Here is a 20,120-nt window from a genome sequence, read left to right as displayed (position 1 = left end):
GCTAACAAATTTACAGAGGTCCTTTGAACATAATAGCTATGAAAACCAGTTTGCATAATGGCGTTTACTTGCCAGAAGTATCTTACGGCATTTAAGTCCTCGTTTTATTGTGCGTGGGTTTGGCTTCTGGGGTTTTTTGGGTTTTTTTGTTTTGTGTGTGGTTTTTTTGTTGCTTTTTTTTTTTACCATTAGCAGGGATCAGAGAACTTGAAGAAAGCACATATCTTAAATTTATTTTTATTAACTTAACAAAACACTAAAGGACAGACAGGAGTTGATTCAATTTCACTAATAACAAAAAGTTGTCTTCCTTTTGAATATCAACCCTCTCACTACTAAGTTAATTTTCACACCTCAGTTGCTTTTTTTAATCTAGCTCTAGAAAATTAATTGCTGTTCTTGCTGTTCTGAGTTTTATCTCAGTTGCTGACTTAAATATGTGGATTCTCATTTCTTTGTAGAATCACGTATTTATTTTGGCTGTAGTTTGCATTTATTGCAAATGCAAGTGTTTTCTGGGTCCTTGTTATGCTTATGTTTTCTGACTTTGATTAGGAAGCAGACAGTGATTTGAGACTACTACTTTGGGTGTGATTGTGTGGTGTAACACGTTGTTCAGTACTCCTTACATACAGAGCTGCCTCCAGAGATGTTTGTCCTTGAGGGGTATAAGCTGTGTGCTCAAATTCAAATCACTTTCTCCCTCTCAGATCAAGGTGTGTGTTGCAGTACTTCTCTTTCAGTGAATACTTCTGATTATTTCCCCAGATGTCAGCTAGCTTATATTTTTCTTAAGCTGCATTAAGCAGAATTGTTCCAAATATTTGTGCTTTGTCATCATTTTGGTACAGGTTCAGCATTACATTTGGTTTGCAGCTGCTTATATCATTGCAATAAGGAATACTTTCGGCTTTAGGTGAATTTACTACTGGTGTACACTTTTGTAAGTCATTCAAGTGTATTCAGTTTATACTGGTTATGAATTTAGTATCTTCGGGTTTGGTTTGCTTCCAAAATGTTTTGGCATTTTCTGAAGTCTTGGCTCTGGAGTTCAGACCACCTCATTACTGTTTACATACTCTTTCTTTCTTTGGAGATTTCACTTGATTTGCCAATATAAAGATTGACCAATAGTAGGAGTAGTATCATTCATCCAGAATAATAGGCTCTCTTATATAAATCACAATGTCCAATGTTATTCCAGTCATGAGAGTATTGAAAACACTTTTTTTTTTTTTACAATGGAGGCAACCCAGCTGTAAATCTGACTACAGGTAGCTGCCTGCTCATTTCTCCATCTAACTTCAGAAGGATTTTCAATACTGAAGTTTAAAGGTGCTTTATTGCAACTGAAAGTGCAGTTACCAGGAGGGGAAGTGGATCCTGTGCTGGGACATGGCACAGCTCCCCGCTCCGCTGGGCAGTGGGCTGGGCTCCCGTCCTTCTCTGCACATACGGTTCTGTCAGAAAGCTAATGGTATCCATTATAGATTTGGATTAACTTGTTGGTGTCAAGCTGTTAGTTTATATTAAAAAAAGTTAATATGTATCTGCTGAAATCAGGCTTTATATGAAATAGAGGAGAAGGAAAACTACCTTTGAGTTTCCCAGACGGGACCATTTCTAAGCCTAACAGGGAAATGCTTTGAGCTGGGAGGTCTGAACCCAAATGCAACTACTGCTACAAGCAACATGGTTTTATAGAACTTGTGTTTGCATTTAGATGCAGGGTGTCTGATAAATCCTCACTGATTCTGTTGAAACCTCTTCTTTGGTAGACCACAGCTTTGGTTAAGGCTTGATTGCAATTGTGGTGTGTGTTTGGTTTTTGAATTACCATCTTTCTTTTTCGTATTTTCAGTACAGGAAAAGAAGAAAGTTCAGGAAGTGGAATTATAATGTCCTAATAGTTTTGTCATCCAAATGGGATTATTCTTTCTTGGCTGTAGTTGTCTTGAGTGGCATAACCCTTGTTCCTGGTTATTTGGTCCTTGAAATGAAAAATCTTTGGCAAATCAGTAGCGAATATCATGTTGCAAAGATGTGTATCGACAAGTGCATATTTAGTAAAACTTGTCTCTATGACTGTCTTTTTGTGTGCGAGTCTTTTAACCCAGGTTAGTTGCAGGCTGTGGCTGTTATATTACAAGAAGATCAGGCTATAATATGGGTGAGACAGATTGCTCCACTGTGGTGTACATAAAATCCAGAGTGTCAGAATGCTGGAAAGCGAAGCAAAAGTCATTTAAAAAACAGGATGGATTTTAAATAAAGTTCAGTTTTAGGTAAAAGGTCAGGCTTTAGTTCCTTTTTTTTTTTTGTAGCAGTTCATCCGTATGTAGTACGGTCCATATTGTATGTGTAAGGTAATCTCATTTTTTAATCTACTATAACTGTCCTTTTGATTCTTGAAAATCCTTTTGGGTATTTTGCATTCCGATATCGATCCCTGTCTGTCTGACTGCTTCAGCTAGATAATCATTTTTCTTGTTTATCCCTAATCCTTTTAATATTTCCTTCCTGCCACTGTATAACAGTAGAGTATCCCTATTGTTTGGAACATATTTCAATGACGGCTGTAAGACTGTACAGTAAAAGTGGCTGTATTTTAGCCTAGATTTCACGAAACTGGTTTACAGTGAAACAAAAATGCAAAGCTGAACAACACGTGTCTTCAAAGCTTGTATGCTGACCTTAGTGCATCACTTTGCTTAGTCGTACAAAAAATGTTCATCTTTATAAACCATATTCTATTTTGAATTGCTTTGAAATATGAAGCTAGCTATTTCAAAATGCTTCTTGTTCTGTATTCTTCTTAGGGACCTAACAGAAAAAATAGATTTATTCTCTCTCTGTGTATATACATTATGTATATTCGTACATGTACATATTAAAAAGTTATTTTTACAGGAGCAGCTGTATAACAGTTTAAATATCTCAGCAGAGGCGCTCAGACCCAAGTCTCTGATAGTTCTCTTCAGTCTTCTCCTTGGATAAAAACATTCTGTCCTCATTTCTGTGGTGACTGAGTAAAAGCATCGCTGGTCACATGAAGTTTTGACAAAATGATAAAAATCCGTCCCTGAAAAGGTTTCCAGAAAAGCACAGATCTGTTTTGTTTCACCTGAAGAATGAGGAGAAGAACCTCCCACCCCTGTTGGGGCTTTTCTTCTCCATTTCCCCCACATCAGGTTGTACCTTAAGATCCTTCTGCTGCGCTAACCAGTGCTTTAATTCTTCTGCTTTTCTCATTAACTAAACTTGGCATGTGCTTTCCCTGCATGTCGAAGCAGAGCATGCAAACATAATGAAGGAAAAGAATTTGATACAGAGGTGAAAGCAAAGTTTTTAATTCTTCTTCGGGAACCATTTTTATCTCCGTATGACTTTGGTACTGTCCAAACAACTGCTCTACTTTAACAAAATAAACAAAACAACCCTGGGATCTAGACTTCCTATATTCAGTGACTGTCTTAATAAAAACACCTCTAACTGTTGGCCAGTTTGAGTGAGTATTGTATAAACCTTTCAGGAAGGTAAAGTTATTTTCTCTCAGAGAAAGCATTGGTTGTAACAGAAAGACTTCAGTACCTTGCCACTATGTCTCTGCTCCCTGTAATACCTTTGTAAGGTCATGGGAAATGTGATTTTAAAAATATCTAGTAGCTTTTGATACGGAGAAACTTTGTGAAGGTTCTATCTTTATGGCTGTTGCTTTATGACAGATTCTTTCTAATGTTAACGGCAAAGAAAAAAACCAAATCCACATCTTGATTTCTTCTTTATATTCTATTCTTTGAAGGTTGCTCTCCTCCCCCTCATGCACTTTATAATAAACACACTGCAGTTGCAGTGAAAGGTCAGTTTGAATGTTGTTATTATGCTTTGACTTCTGAGATGCGACAACTTTCATGTGTGCTTCTGAGGTGAAAATTCGATGAAAAGGAGAAATACTTTTGAGACATCCTGACTTTTTAAATGAATGGTCCCTGATTTAATATTAAAGCAGACAGTACATTGTAACTTAGTTATTATTTAGTTACACCTTGTAACTTAGGTGATTCAGTTTTTCTTGGTAATTGTTGGGTGTCCTCTGTCATGAGCTTAGCAACAGCACGTTCTTTTTGCAGGCTAATTGTGGAGAGCAGGTAAGCCTGAACCTTCAGTACCAGTACTAATTTATACTGGGAAATCGCACTGTCATTGGTAAACTGAATAATGTTATATTAAATGGTCTGTAAGGCTGCCTTTTATAGCAGATATGAAGTTTGTTTCCAAGGATAGGAGTCTTAATTTGAATTCATCAAAATGCCATTTTTCCTGTTTGGATTGTGTTCAATTTATTAAAAATACTATCTTTCCATATAGTTTTCTGAATTTCTTGAGAAGATTTGCCTCTCAGAATAGATAGTTTGTAAAAGCTTGATTGATTCAGACTCTTCCTTCATCTCTGTAGAGATTCTTTCTTGATTCAGGGTGGTGAGATGTCAGAGACAGCAGAATGCTTCCAGCTTCCGTGGTGTTTGATGAAAAGCTATAAAAAGAATGTGTCCCACAGAGAAACCTCATCAGCAAACCAGCTGATAGTTTCTGTTCTTTGTGTGATCATTTGAAATGCTGCTGTTCTTTGAACATAAAGGCAACATTTGCAGCCAACTGAGTTTTTCAGAATGGGTTGTAGGTTATCTGTTGAGACTTAATTTATGAGAAGTTTGGATGCATCCTTGATGAGTAGTTGTTCTCCTTGTTAATGGTTCCTTTTTTTTTTTTTAAGGAGAGACTGAAATATGCTTTTCCCATTAACTGTCCGATTATGTGAAAATCAAACAGCAAAAATGTATACAAAACCTCACTTCATAAATTAATTAGTGAGTTGTATAAGCTATTTCTTGGCATGCTAAAATCACCAACTTATTAAATGAGACCTATCAGCTGCTTCAAGGGTAGAGGTAAAACAATGTTTTATTAAAATATATTGCAATTAGTGTGATAAGTGTCCTGAGTACAAATCTTAATTACAAAACCAGACATCTGCTTTAACAAATAGTTTTACTGTCTTTCTACATGCAGTTAGGGTTGTATGAAATTGTTCTTGTGAGGGAATCTATGTTATGGATTAGGAGAATGTGACACATGCATATCTTCTTGTCATGTAATCTATGTGATAAGATGGTTCTTTATCCAGGAATTAAGTATCTTATATATTTGCTGTGCTAATTTATTTCATAGTAAGTCACACACATAGTTATCCCTTTCCTTGAAAATCTGTTGGTTTTTTTTTTTAGGTTCAATACACTGCTTTGAAAAATGAAGTTCTGTTTCTAGGCACACGTAGTAATTGCTTATATTCTACTTCTTGCAAAATTACAATAATAAAGTGGAGTCCTGATACCTTGTTTGACTTTGAAAATGTTGGTTAGGGAGATCCTGATTTGTGTAACAGACAGTAGCTTAAAACAGCTCTGGGAGATGGGTCAGTGCTTCATAGTGTATGTGTGTATTTGACAGAGAAGCAGTAGGATATTATTGTGAGTCTGCCTTGGTCTGTTGAGAAATAGTCCTCCATTTGGTGTATAAAAGGGTTAAAATAGCAAAAATACCACTGGTGAGTGATTTTACAGTTTTCTGTGGAATGCAGCTTGCCATTGCCCTACCTTTCTGTCTTTTGAGGTAGTCTGTTGTATTTTTAAACATTCTGCTCTGACATGCTTTCTTATGTGTCCCTTTTGTAAGGGCTGAAAGTGTTTATTAATAAAGGAAAAAAGAGCTAATAAATGATTTCTCTTGTTTGATGAAATCTTAAATAGCTGTATGTAATGGAATTAAATCAAGAATCTTGCTAAAGCAGTGGCATTTATGGCTGTATTAATGTTTGTAATTTACTTTGAGAACAAATTCAATTTTGATGCTTTCTTCAGTCAACTAATGAAAAGGTAAACAAGCTTAGTACCATGAATTGTAGAAATATGTTTCATGTACTAACTTTTATCCCTGTAAATAGAGAAGATGGGTGTGCTTGCCATTTGCTGAGATAACAAAAAGAAAAACCTTGGAACTTTTCTTAATTGTTGCTTAAAAGTAATGTCTTGTATTCAGGCTTGGTATGAAAATGAGGAGCCCTCATCGGCTTTTACTGACCTGCAGTAAAACAGAACTCCCGCCTTTTTACCTTGCAGTGAGGGCTGGGCTCAGGACCTAGTTACGCCAGCGTGATGCTAGCTGGTTAGTTTTAACTAAAATGTAGCAATGCTACACTGACAGCTGCTGGATTTTCATGTTTTAGGTTAAGATCGTTTTCAGAAATCACGGAATCACGTAATCTTCAGAGTTGGAAGGGACCTCTAGAGATCATCTAGTCCAACTCCCCTGCTAGAGCAGGATTGCCTAAACCACATCCCTCAGGGCTGCATCCAGGCGGGTCTTGAAAATCCCCAGAGAAGGGGACTCCACAGCCTCCCTGGGCAGCCTGTTCCAGTGCTCTGTCACCCTCACTGTAAAGAAGTTTTTCCGTGTATTTGAACGGAACTTCCTATGTTCTAGCTTGTGCCCATTGCCCCTTGTCCTGTCGCTGGGAACCATTGAAAAGAGCCTGGCTCCGTCCTCCTTAAACCCACCCTTTAGATACTTGTAAACATTAATCAGGTCCCCCCTCAACCTTCTCTTCTCCAGGCTAAAGAGTCCCAGCTCTTTCAGCCCTTCCTCATAAGGGAGGTGCTCCAGTCCCATAATCATCTTGGTTGCCCTACGCTGGACTCGCTCCAGTAGTTCCCTGTCCCTCTTGAACTGGGGAGCCCAAAACTGGACACAGTATTCCAGTTGTGGCCTCACCAGTGCAGAGTAGAGGGGGAGAATGACCTCCCTCGACCTACTGGCCACAGTCTTCCCTATGCAGCCCAGGATGCCATTGGCCTTCTTGGCGACAAGGGCACACTGCTGGCTCATGGATAATTTGCTGTCTACCAGGACCCCCAGGTCCTTCTCCTCGGAGCTGCTTCCCAGCATGTCCGCCCCTAACATATACCGGTGTTTGGCATTCTTCCTTCCCAGGTGCAGGACCCTACACTTGCTTTAGTTGAAACAAAACTTTGTAGGAACTCTACAAGAAAACACTTTAAATACTACTACTCACATACCATTTCAGCCACTTGCTCCTTTCCACAAAAGGAAAAACCGCATCTCAAGCAAGACCCAAATCATGATGATGTCTGCGGAACAGTTCTTTACCTGCCCTTGACTCTGCTGTGGGCTGATGTTAGTGAAGCTAAAGGACAGGTGTCTGTTGGCTGATCCGGCTTGGGTTAATACGTTTGACTTTCCTGTTGCTCATTTGCATTTGTATGCTAGGAGGAGAATGTTTTACCGTGTATATAGTTTAAGATTAGAATTTGGAAGCACAATATTTACACAAGTAGTAGTAGGGAAGGGGTTTTGTTTGTTTATTTTTCAGGACTATGAAGTACAAAAGTGATAGTTACACTGGATTAAAAGGGAAAACTTAAGCTTGATTTCTAAATATCTGCTGGTGTTATGTAACCTGGTGTTAAAACACAAAGGTGTCTTTGCAGGGTGGTGGCTGTTTGCATTTGAACCATTTCCTCTGAAAGTGACACTGGTTTTATTTAATATTAGAGTCCTATTGTGTTCTGTTTCAGTTCACTACGTTGAGCACAATATTCTAATGTGGAAAGGACTATCAAAGATAGTATCTGTGAAACACTGAGTGAGCATTTCGTACAAAAATGCTTGTTACAGTTCTCTATTTAAAATTTCTTCTGTTCTTGTGATGCTTCTTACATGTTGATAGTGACAAATCCTTGTTTTCTTATTTTCGCTAGGTGATCTTACCAACTCCAACAGTAGGCTTTGCATTGGTCTTGAAAATAAGTATCTTTAGAGTACTGAATAATCTGAATCCCAACAGTTTGACATGCATTTCTGACAATACTGAAAGTATTGAAAGTATCCTGACAATTTCTGAAAATTGGTTTAAATTGGTCAAATACAAACGGTCCTTAAGGAAACACTTATCTATATCGACATATGTATGTCAGTAAATGCATTCAAGTAAAAACAGTAGGTAAACTTTTTAGAATACATATAACACCAAGTCTTTTCACAAGAGAGACTGCATGAGGATGAGATTGTTAGTCATGGGAATCAGAAAATCACTGGATACATAAGGCTCAGGCAGATCAAGTAGTGAAAAGTGTGAATTTAAGGGTCTGTCATGAGCAAGAACTTCAAGGGTTGCTCCTGCACTACTCTTCCATCACTTCTCTGTGCACAACAGAACAACATGCAGTGGAAAAGAAAAAGATTTTTAAAAGCTAAAATATGGAGCCTTTTATTATATCCATAAACTAAAGAAGATCGATAAAATACTGAAAGTAGTAAGTTATCTATTATTTACACAACTTTCTGCAGTAAACCTCTGTAACCAGTAATTTCCAGTCTGAACAATGTGTTTAATAAAGCAGATAAGAACCTGAGCGTAAGGGTAGGTTTAAAAAAAAGGTCTTATGAATGTTATTTAAAATTCTAGGCAAAGTACATATCTAGCCTAGGCGATTTTGAAGATAGATGGAAATAGTGGGGTTTTTAACTGCAAGAAGAGAGTTATGATGCTATCTAGTATCACATTTAAGTTAGTAATCTCTGCTTGTAAGAAAAACTATAAAGTACTGGTACGTGAAGGAAATAATGTGTAATGATTCTTTTGATTCTGTTTTGCTGTATTTGCCAACTAAAATTGAGGCAAACCTTTATATTCATTATTTCCTTTTGCAATTACTAATGCTAAGACAGATTAATATTTTTCTAAGCACTTATAAGTCTAGGCATTATATCCCTCTAAGCTTAAATGAAACTAAAGCACAGTTAGCAAATCAACCACATAGACAAGCAGTACTGCTTTGACTCTTCAATATGATCTAGAATTCCAAAGAATATACTAAAATTAAGTGTAAAAGTGACCTTCTGGGGAAAAAAAAAAAAGATTGCTGTTATTGACATTCAGTGTATGTTTCAAAGCAGAATTACACATTTGCTGTGTTGCTTTTAGTTTTAAAAAAAAAAAACAAACCCACAACACAATATCCAGTAAGTAACTGTAGTAACTCCAAAACCAGTGAGTTATTAAAATCTTGGAGAAGATATTCTTGACTTTTTATCAGAGCTGCTCATATTTGATATGTCTTATTCAATCACTGAGATTATCACTAGAGATTAATTTTTAAAACATCAGATTAATAAAGTTAGTGTTGTTTTTACTTGTTTCTACTATTCTGCATCTAGCTTTAATAATAACAAGCAAAGTAGTCTAATAATTTTGTGGGGGTAATAGCGATATTTGTAGTAGAACAGTCTAGTTTACAAACTTGCGAATAACCAAGGAGTGGTACAAACAGTTTATAAGTTCAGGTCTTGGTTTCCTATTGTTGTGGGTTTTTTTTCTGGTTGGGCCTGGGAAGGCTCCCTGCGTTGCCTCCAAACACTTAATTCACCATGTCCTATGGACCTAAAGATACTGCCTTTGAGTGTCTGGAATCCACTTGTTTTTTAACAGTGCTCGGGTATACGGAGCAAAGTGAGACCCTCTTGGATACAAGCAAGTTTCTCACACTATAGAGTAAATCAGTCATGGGAGTGATTCGATTTTTCCCAGTGTGGCTTAGTCATTGGAGGGCATGACACAACATTTTTGACAGAGTTAAGATTCATATTTTTGAGAATGGGGAATCTTGAGTTCTTTTCCAAGTTTTGGAAGGGTGTTACCTAGTTGTCCAAGCATCTTCTTCTGTGTCTTCATTCTCTGTTTTATCTCAGTGTTTGTCCAGCTTGTCACTGTTCCTACCAACTTGTGGACCTTGGTCCTCAATATTCCTTTTCTTATTGCTGTATGCCTGGAGCCCGTGCCTCAAACCTGTAGTGCCTGTAGCCAGTGCTAGTCAAACCTCTTCTTTTTTTACTATTCAAGCCATTGAAGTATGTGGGAACACCGCTTTTAACATGAGCATTGGGAGTGTGTACAGGAAAAACCCTCTTCTGCTAATGTATGGACATGAGCATTGGGAGTGTGTACAGGAAAAATCCTCTTTTGCTAATGTATGGACTCTCCCAACATGTTAGTTGCTGAAGTTTTAACCAGCTTTTTGAACTGGTGAAATCTCAATTTGGGTCAACCAAGTTTAATAACTGAATTAAAATCAGTTGCTCATAATGGAAAGTCTTAGGAAACTGAAGGTGTAGGTGTGAACATCAGGGCTGTGCATGATATGACAAGTTGTTCCTTAATGTCATGGCGAAATGTGTAGCTTCACAGCTGTGTTTTGAGGCTGTGTGACTTCAGCAGTCACGCACACTGCTCAGATTAGAATTTGGGAAAAATATTTCATAACACACCTGCCATCTTGCAAATAACAAGACTTTTTTAAGCATGTTCCATAATCAGTTCAGATTTGCGAAACAAATCAGTTCAGCAGCAGCAGTTTCCTTTTCTTTTTATTGTTCTGGGGGGAGGCAGAAGAAAGGGAGATTTATTTGAGTTTATCTTTACAGCTTCCGTACAGTGTTTTGCTGACATTATGGCATGCTGATTTTTTTTTTTTCCCCTCCCTTTCAGAAGAGAAACCTGATTGCTCCAAGGCCCGCTGTGAGGTCCAGTTTTCTCCTCGCTGTCCAGAAGATTCCATCTTAATTGAAGGCTATGCTCCTCCCGGTGAATGCTGTCCGCTCCCAAGCCGTTGTGTGTGTAATCCTGCAGGCTGCTTGAGGAAGGTTTGCCAACCTGGCTATTTGAATATATTGGTTTCTAAGGCATCAGGAAAGCCAGGGGAATGCTGTGATCTCTATGAATGTAAACCAGGTAAAAGTGGACATAATTTTTTTTCCTTTTTTCAGTTTTCTCTAACTGTCTGACAAGCACAATAACCTATGTAATTGCACCCAATAAAGCCTATACAGCCTTCAAAAATTCTTCTGATTCTTCTTCAAAATTAAAATGATTATATATGGGCAATACCTATTGAAAAAAATAATAAGAAATACTATGCTAAATTTTACTTTCTTTTGTCCTTCAGACATTAATTTAAACTGAGCAACAAGAGAAAAGTAGCCTGGTGAGAATATTGCATTTCTGTGGATGCTACTAGTTAAAGTGACATACTTTATATACTGCTTAGATTATACAAAGGTTTTTCATAATAGGAATATATTGTGCATCGACAGGGAACTAATGTTTTTGTTTTAAGATTTCTCTAGATTACAAAGTGATGACCCTTTAAAAACTGGAGAGCAAAAGGCTTGTAGAGGAGCATAGTGAAAGACTTTACAACTCTTTCAGTATTTACCCATTTTCCATTTCATGAAAACACCAATCACCCTTTCTTATGATTTATTATTCTCAGTGGAGTAGATGTAATTCACTCTTTGATCCAGGCTTTGGTAAAGATGAATAATAAAAATAGAGGGATGAAAGCAGGCATATAAAATTGTATAATCCAAAATCTTATGTGCAAACAGGTTTAAGTATGCTTAAGCTGAGCCTTTCCTATGCTTGTTTAACATATTTTTTTTTAAATCCTACACAGAACAAGATTGTACAGTCTTTGTACCTTTAGTGCTTATCTTTCTGTTTTTTCCTAATATCCAATGCAAATCTGCCTGCGTGGAAATTTAAGCAAACTTTTTTGTTCTCTGTCCTGAGTAGTCTTTATAGTAATTTTTGCTGTGGAACATTTTTTTTAGTCTTCTTTCATCTAGGATTAGCTGTAACTTCTTATGGCATAGTTTCCTTGGACTTCTTCCTTGTTATGTTGCCCCACTATAAGTCATCTTAAGTTTATCCACATGTCTTTAAAATGTGGTGTCCAAAAGCAGACCGCTATTTTGGGTGAGTCGTCTTCAGCACTAAATACTGTAGAGTAATTACTTTCTGTCTTTCATGCAAAATTCTAAATAAGAGCTGACTCTTGAAAGAGTTGTATTTAGTTTGTGAAACGCTGTGATCCCAAGATCTTTCAGTAGCATGACTGCTACTGAACCACTATATTTGTACATTTAAATTCTGCCTATATGTACTTCAAGGATGCCTTTACTGAATTTTATCTTGCTGACTTTTGGATTATTTCTGTATTTATCAAAATAAATGATGGCTGTAATTGTGTCCTCCAGATTGTTCTTTGCATTCCCATCCTGTAGTTTGCAAATAGCTCAGTCCAAACTTACCTTTCTAGGTTACTTCTTGAAGGCTGTTTTCAGCTTGTTAGTATTACTGAATCTTCAAATTGAGTATGTGATTATTTATTGCATTAGTAGTTTTATGTAACTAGGTGTATGCTGTTTTCTGAAGTAGTTTGTGGGTTTTGTTGTAAGGAGTTAAGAGGTGAAGGTACATGGCACTGGAAAAACGAAGATGCGTGTTAGGAAGGTAGAAGAGCAGAGGCTTCAAAGAGATTGGGGAAGGAGATTTACGGGTTTTAAGGGAAGTGTCGAGCTTTGCAGTGGGGGTTAGAAATTGAGAATCTAAGGGAAAGCAGGGAGTTCTCACCTACCTTGGGAGATGATGAAAGTGTGTTTCTTTGTCAGTGCTAAGAGGCTGAGGAGCGTAGGTGGGTACTCTTGTGCATCCCCGCAGTGGTGGGTGATGAAAGATGTAATGGCTAAACTGCAAATTACAGAGGAGGTGGGGCCCCCTACTTGTTGCAGGCCCTTGGCTTTAGGGGAGAAAAAAAAGAGGGCTATTAATACGGAATTATCAGTCACTACGTAGCCTGAGTTTTGTCAAGTTAGAATTCAGTGGCTGTCCAAGTTGACTTTTATAACTTTGGTCTACATGTTTCTTTTGTTTGCCGTTTGGCACAGTGGGAAGATTGCAAAGGGAAAAACAAGCCAACACAAGACTGGAAGACAGGGAAAAGGAGTATTTGAATGTTGACAAATCTTAGTAGACTGCATATTATTTACCACAGAAGACTTTTTTATTTAATGGCAAATGTTTGCAAATCTGAACTTTTTTTCAGTTTTCTGAGGAACCTTGTTTTCAAAGATTGTAAACAACATTTGCATAGGCAACATAATTTGTACTTGATATACGAAAAAATTATAGACTAAACAAATACTGAAACTTTTTTTAATGTTTCCTTTCTTGTAGAAAGTTTTGGGATTTTATTTTTAAATTTGCAAGTCAGCATGAACCTTTCTGTGTTTTTCCATCTAAACTGTTCCATCACGTTCACCACTGTCTGTGGTTTTAAATAAGTTTCTTTGTTTAAGAACAGGCAGTGGAATATTTTGTTTTATTAGGATTGTATATTCATAGGCTTATAGAATTGTAGAATAATTTAGGTTGGAAGACTAGATGACTCTGGAGGTAATCTAGTCCATCCTGCCTCTTCTGCACTGTTTAATGCCACTTATTCTCTATGTGTATATACATGTACTACTATATATGTAGTAGCATATAACTGTTTTTATGTATGTATGAACATTTTGTGAATTATCTGTGTGAGTTTGCTCAAATAATGGTCATAAAGTGATGTCAGATGGTGCTCCTCACGTGGCAGGAATATTTACTTAGCCCATGGTAAGCCTGGTAATAAACCTTGTGTCCTCAGAGTTTGACTTGGTACCTGAAGAACTGTTGGAACAAAGAGTTGGAGAGGAACTGAACTAGCAGTGCTCTGTTTTGTGCTTCCTCAGTTTTTAATGCCACGCTGCTGAAAAAAAAAAAAAAGGGACAATAAACAGTATAAGACCTGGTAGATAAGTGTTCATGCAGGGTTTCTTACAGGGCTGATGTCACTAGTTTTACTGAATAGGGTCAGCGTATCTATGGAGTTTACACGTTGAGCAGAGAAAACTATTTTCCATTCTTTGCCACAGACCTAAAAACTTTAGTTCTGTGACTGCTGCTATCAGAATCCTCTTTCTGCACCTCTGTGTCTGCTTAACCAGTCTCTGTAGAGGTTTTGTACCAGCAAGGGCTTTCTAGTGGAAACAAATTGCAGGAAGCTGGGAGCTCTGCTTCCTATGATAGCAGTGCTGCCTTATGCCAATAAGTATTTGCACAATTAAAGCATAAATTGTGTTTATTTCTGTGCCTTAAATAAGATATCGCCGCTCTCCAGTTTGCAGTGGCATTTGAGTTTGGAGCCTTCTGCTAAGAACTGCATATGTTCAAATACTGGGACTGGCAACTGAGTTACCGAAAGGAGAATAGGAAGTGTTTCCATAACACGAAATGCTAGAACAAAAATAAAATCTTTCATGTTGAGTTCCACTACTTCTACCTGTTTCACTTTAGGAATACAATGATTAAAGGCATTGTCATTCAGTTAATATGAAGAAGCTCAGTAGTTTAGCCATACCTGTCTATTAACCTCCAGATTAATTTGTCTTAAATGTTTTTACCGTTGCTCCACCAAGCATCTCGCCACAGTTGTGGTACCTATAAGCATGTCGTGTCCTTTTTGTTTTGCTGCAGTTGCGAAGCTTAGAGGTGAGATAACAGTGGCCTGGTGCCATAAGCACCAAACTTTGTTCCTATGAACTGTGTATAACTGGCTATTCATGAGCAGTGAACGTACTGAACGAGCACTGAATTTAGTTCTAAGCTGGAGTTACAGTTCTTAAAAATTATTCTCAAAAATAAGTTTGTTGTTTTTTCTTAAAGATAGTTTAAATGACCCATCTCAAATGGAGATGCATAATATGTTAACAGTAAAAATAAAAATAATCTGAAACAAGATCTGTGGGGGTATACATGCCTCTTTTGCCAAGAAGCTAAAACAGTATGAGCAATGACGTTTTTAAAATCATGTTTGTTTATTTAAAGATGGAGTTAAAATCTAATCTAAAAGGTATTTTGCTGAAGTTGTGATAGGAACTCTAGCTGCCACTTCTGAATAAAGAAAGGTAAATAGTTTACTTTGGCAGTTATCCAACAGATGTGTGTTGTACTTTAATTGATAACTTCTTTTTTTTGGTATGTGGTGAGGTGAGGAGTGTCATCTCTTAGTTTCTGACATCCTGGGGAAAGCATTGGGAAATGTGTGTCATGCTAGACAAACCTCTGTTGAAAAGACTGCTCATTTGTCATTCTTCTAGCAGTCATTCCAGCAGAGTTTTCATTCACTCGCTTTCTCCAGCAACCCTGCATGGCCTGAAAATTACTGTTACTGAAAGGGAGGTTGGTTTTTTTTCTGGTAACAGATCTTGGTTTAAACACAATTGTAAAGAGGATGTTATTGTATAGCTTATTTGTACTGGACTCCCAGAAAGCTGTGACTTCTGGAAAAATCAGTCGTCTTTCCTGTGCTAAGCCACTTGGTTGCACCAGAGATGCAAATACTGCCTTGGCGCACCAGGACCTTTTGGTCCATAGGTAGCTATTTAGTTTTTGCCCCTGAACTGTACATTCTGTTCTTTGGAAAGACAGCATAATACATGAAGGTGAAACTTAATATACTTGGTATAATGTTCTTTTCACTTAAGTATTAACAGTTTCATGATCAGAGACCTTCAGTTGTGTAGTCTACAAAGGAGGTTGCAGATTACTGCTATGTCAAGGTCTGCAACCATGGTAGGGTTTCTGCTACATTCTCGTAGAAAAATTAGTAACTCTCAGATGCCACTATGCAAATTCAGTGCATGAAAGTTTCTGAAGACTTGTTAAGCAAAGGTCAATCGGGTGCATCTGCACTGATAGGAAATTGCAACATGTTTATGACTTCTTGAAGATATATATTTGTCAGACTATATATTTAAAGCTTCTAGGATAGACGAAAATAATTTTCTATAGACAGGATTTTAAAAATTTTTAGCTTATAATAAAATATATAATAACAGCTTATAATAAACCTGTTCATGAAAAGTATACTCTGTAATTATTGGAATCAGCATAAGATGTCAAAATAAAACTATTAGTTCAGTGTCAAATGTTTGCAGTTGTATTTTTTAGGAAAGTAGTACAGCTAATCTGGGGGCCATTTTTTTAAGTAATGGAGAATCCCATTCATAGAATCATAGAATGGTTTAGGTTAGAAGGGACCTTAAAGATCATCTTGTTCCAACTCCCTACCATGGGCAGGGACACCTCCCACGAGACCAGGCTGCTCAAAGCCCCAGTTATACACTGTTCTGTAACCTTACAATATTGTCAGCTTATCTAGAAGTTTGACTTAATGTTTTCCAGTTTGAGAAACCCATTTTAATATGAAAAAAAAGTAGGAACTTTTTTCCTACTTAAAATAATCTTTCATATCTTCATTCCTTACCTGTGAGGAAAGGCTGAGAGAGCTGGGACTGTTCAGTCTGGAGAAGAGAAGGCTCAGAGAGGGTTCTCATCAATGCACGTAAATACCTGAAGAGAATGTGTAAAGACAGAGCCGGGCTCTTTTCAGTGGTGCACAATGGCAGGACCAGAGCAACAGGCGCAAACTGAAAAAACGGAGGATCCGTCTGAATATCAGGAAACACTTTTTCACCATGAGGGTGACTGAACACTGGCACAGGTTGCCCAGAGAGGTGGTAGAATCTCCATCCTTGAAGGTATTCAAAAGCTATCTAGGCACAGTCCTGGACAATCAGATCTATGTGGCCTGACTTGGAAAGGGGGTTGGACCAGATGACCTCCAGAGGTCCTGTCCAACCACAGCTGTTCTACGTTTAATCTAATAATGGAATAATAAAGGTCTCCCAGTTTGGAGAGAAGACTGACATGGGGTATGAGTATGGATTATAAAATTCTGTGGTGGTGGGTAAGCTCAGTGCATATCCTTTTGTTTGCCAAATGCTACTAATCCTTACAAGAATTGGAGGGCGCTCTGGTACTACTAAGAGATAAGCATAAAATAATTAAAAATGGGTAAGTGAAATCAAACAGGGGAACTGCTGAGTGACTACAGCCACTTAATTACATGAGAATTTTCTATTTGAATGCTCTTGATGTGGGTTTGTTTGTAACTTTTCTTAGATTTGTACTTTTTTAATAAAGAAAGGCTGTTTGGGATGCTCTTCAGTGTTAGTGAGCTGTGTACTAGCACACTATAACTACTGGAAAGAATTTAAACTGTTTAGGAAGAAAGAGCACCTTAGTTGAGACTTGGTGACATGATTAGGGAGTTGCCTTGTGGTTTTTCTTTCGTTGTCGTTACTGGTGTATGGAAAGATGGACACAGAAATAGTTGTGAAGTAGCAGGTCGTTGGTAGAACTTGTTGGCTGGTTTTTCCCAGACTGTTTACCTGGGGAGAAGGCGGTGGGGGCCTTGAATCAGGGAGGTAGAAAGGTTACTAGTTTAAATTCAGGAAACTGGACATTGGTAATTACTTGGCACAACAGAATCGTACAAATTGCATTGATTGCGTTAGACCATACTGATGAGCTTGTGATTCTCAGTGCCTGTTGTGATAATGGAGGAACTAGATATGTATTTCTTACAGAAGTGCTGTTTCAAATGTGTTATTAATAAAGTGAAACACAAAAGTCTAGGGCTTTTTAAAGTGAAATATTATAAATTTAAGTATTCCTGTCTTGAAGGTAAATTATGATTATTATTATGTTATTATTATTAATCATTAATAATAATTATTATTAATTATGTGATTATGAAGAGATATAAAAGTGAATTCGATAATGGTCGAGATTAGTAACCAGAACCTTTCCAGTTAAATTTAGTAACTATGCATTGCTCCACAAAATGGACTTTAATTAAATCCGTGCATTTCCCAGTGAGAGCTTTTTGAACTTGTCAGGTTGCTCTGATTTAGCAGATGGCTCTGTTTCCCAAATAACTAGAAAAAGGCAGATTCAGAATATTGCTTACACAGAGGACACTCACATACTCATGTACTTTGAAAGTTAACGGTCTTGAGGGCAAACCTACTGGTCCTAACCTTGATGAGCTGCAGACTGGTTTCATTGAACTTCTGCTTTCATTTAAATGTTTAATGAGATATGCAAAGGAGATGTGATTCAGAGACTGATGTCTCGTTATGGACCAATTGAATTATTATTGCCGTGTACCTCTGAGGATCAAGCCTGAAAAATGTAGGACTAGATGACAGAAAATGGGACTTTGAAAGGTATCAGCTCTTGCAAGAAGCGTGGTGTAGCATTGCCAAACTGCTTTAGTACTGCAGTTAGCGGTCGTAATAATGTCAGTACTCAAGTGAGGTTTAATCAGTAATCAGGGATATCGTATTGTATAATTTTCAGTCTGATAACATTCTGTTCATCCTGCCTTCTCAGTCAGTAGGTAGCTTATTTCTTTGAAGAGGGAACCATGTTTTAATCTGTACTTTCTTAGCATAATTATGATAAGGAATAGCAAATAGATAATGCCTGGGCTGGTATTGGTTGTTAACACGTGAGATTTCGGACAAAATAAGATAAAGATGTCTTTCAGCTTTCCTCAATATGACTCGTAGGATTAAATGTATATTCAGGCTGACTTTTTCACATTTCTAAGCATTTGCTGCTTTCTAAAAAGCTGTAGGTCAGTCTTACTAGTTATGTGGAATTTTTCATCTTGCTAGTGCAGGCTTTAATCAGGAAAAATATTAAACAATGAATTGTTGAGTGTTTTAAAAGCTGTGGCGAAAATATATTCTCAGTAACCTAGTACACTTCTAGTAACTAATATTATTCACAGGTATAATGATTGTTTAAGGTTGCCTGTCTCAATTTTATAAAGGTTTTATTAACTAATATTAGTTCAGTTGCTTCCTGAGGCAATAATTTTTATTAAAAAGTGAAACTTCAAGAGAATGGAGGTATTTTTGTAATGTTACCTCCGGAGCATGTATTCATTCCATAATTTTTCTGGCTTAAATTAAAAAGCTGACGCATAACTGGTTGCTTATGATGAAGTAATTTGCAAAAAGCTCCTAACGCATGAGTAAAAGGAATTTTCGTCTCCCTTTCCTCCGTAGTGTTCAGTGTGGATTGCAGCACAGTCGAATGTCCTCCTGTTCAACAAGTTGTTTGCCCACTGGATAGCTATGAAACCCAAGTCAGGCTGACGGCTGATGGCTGCTGTACCCTGCCCACAAGGTTGGTGTCTTGACGGCTGAGTGTTTTTAACTTGTTCTCTGCAATTCAAGTTCTTTCATTTAGAGTGGTTGTTTTCTTTTCTTTTTTTTTCTGAACTTTGGACCAGAACATAGTATGGATACTCGGTATCATCCCTTTATTCTTTAACATATTCTCATTAACCTTCCTAGGAATTACAATAATTTCATATTAGTTGAGAGCTGACCTGGCTAGTTGGGATTGCACAGGAGGCCCTGGATTTTAACTAGTGTTCCTACTGACATTGCTGTCAGTGCAGCTCAGCGTGTTCAAGACAACTAGAATAAAATGCTACTAAGGACTGTCTTCAAAAAGATAGATTATAAAGTGAAAGAAGCAATCTCGGATAAAACTTCATAAATTTCTAGTTTAGATTAACACTCAGGATCTTTGACACAACAGAAAACTTAGATTAATGGTAGGTTTTTTAACTTACAAATTTGTTTCAACTTGCTGGATTCAAAAGTGATATATAGGCCAAATTATTTTTGTTTCCAAAAACTAAAATTTTGTTCTGTTTTTCTGCAGTCTAATGTAAGTCGTGGTTTGATTGATTTTTCTGTTGCTTGTGTGAAAGGAATGAGAAATATCCACTTTATTCTTCACAGATGATAACTTCAGTGTTCCTTCTCTCAGGGATTGTAGAGTAGCAAGAAGACAAAACTTTGTTTACCTCAGAAAAATGATCAGTTAGAAATATTTTCTATTTCTAGCACACACATGGGAACTGATCTTAAATAAAACACCTAGAGCAAAAATGTCCTTGAAAAAAATATTTTCCTTTCTTTGATAATGTTTAAAAATATAACCAGTTGGTTTGCTGTGCGTTAACTGTAACTGATGTCTGAAGTGTACTTGTACATGTGCATGGTAATAAAGTGACAAAAATGGTATTCTTGTCTCCTGCACCCAAAGATGCCAATTGTACAAGCACGCTTAGAGCGTGTGAATTATTAGATAACTGTGAACTGCACTGAAACCTCTTGGAAATCAGATTGCTGTGCATTACTGGGATCAAAGTTTAACAAGGGATCAGAGCTGGGGCAGATGA

The 20,120-nt window shown here is 37.3% G+C and overlaps 1 protein-coding gene across 1 annotated transcript in view; it reads left to right on the top strand.

Moving 5' to 3' along the window:
* The window catches only part of CRIM1 (cysteine rich transmembrane BMP regulator 1), a 194,614-nt gene that overhangs the window by 81,846 nt on the left and 92,648 nt on the right, over positions 1–20,120 (top strand). The window contains exons 3-4 of the mRNA XM_063328850.1: positions 10,622–10,864; positions 18,931–19,051. Coding sequence (XP_063184920.1) covers positions 10,622–10,864; positions 18,931–19,051 — 364 coding nt within the window. The remainder of the gene's footprint in view (positions 1–10,621; positions 10,865–18,930; positions 19,052–20,120) is intronic.

This window comes from Chroicocephalus ridibundus, chromosome 3, assembly GCF_963924245.1.
Source record: "Chroicocephalus ridibundus chromosome 3, bChrRid1.1, whole genome shotgun sequence".
NCBI lineage: Eukaryota > Metazoa > Chordata > Aves > Charadriiformes > Laridae > Chroicocephalus > Chroicocephalus ridibundus.
The sequence above is the reverse complement of the archived record's forward strand: the minus strand, read 5'-3'. Positions and strand labels throughout refer to the sequence as shown.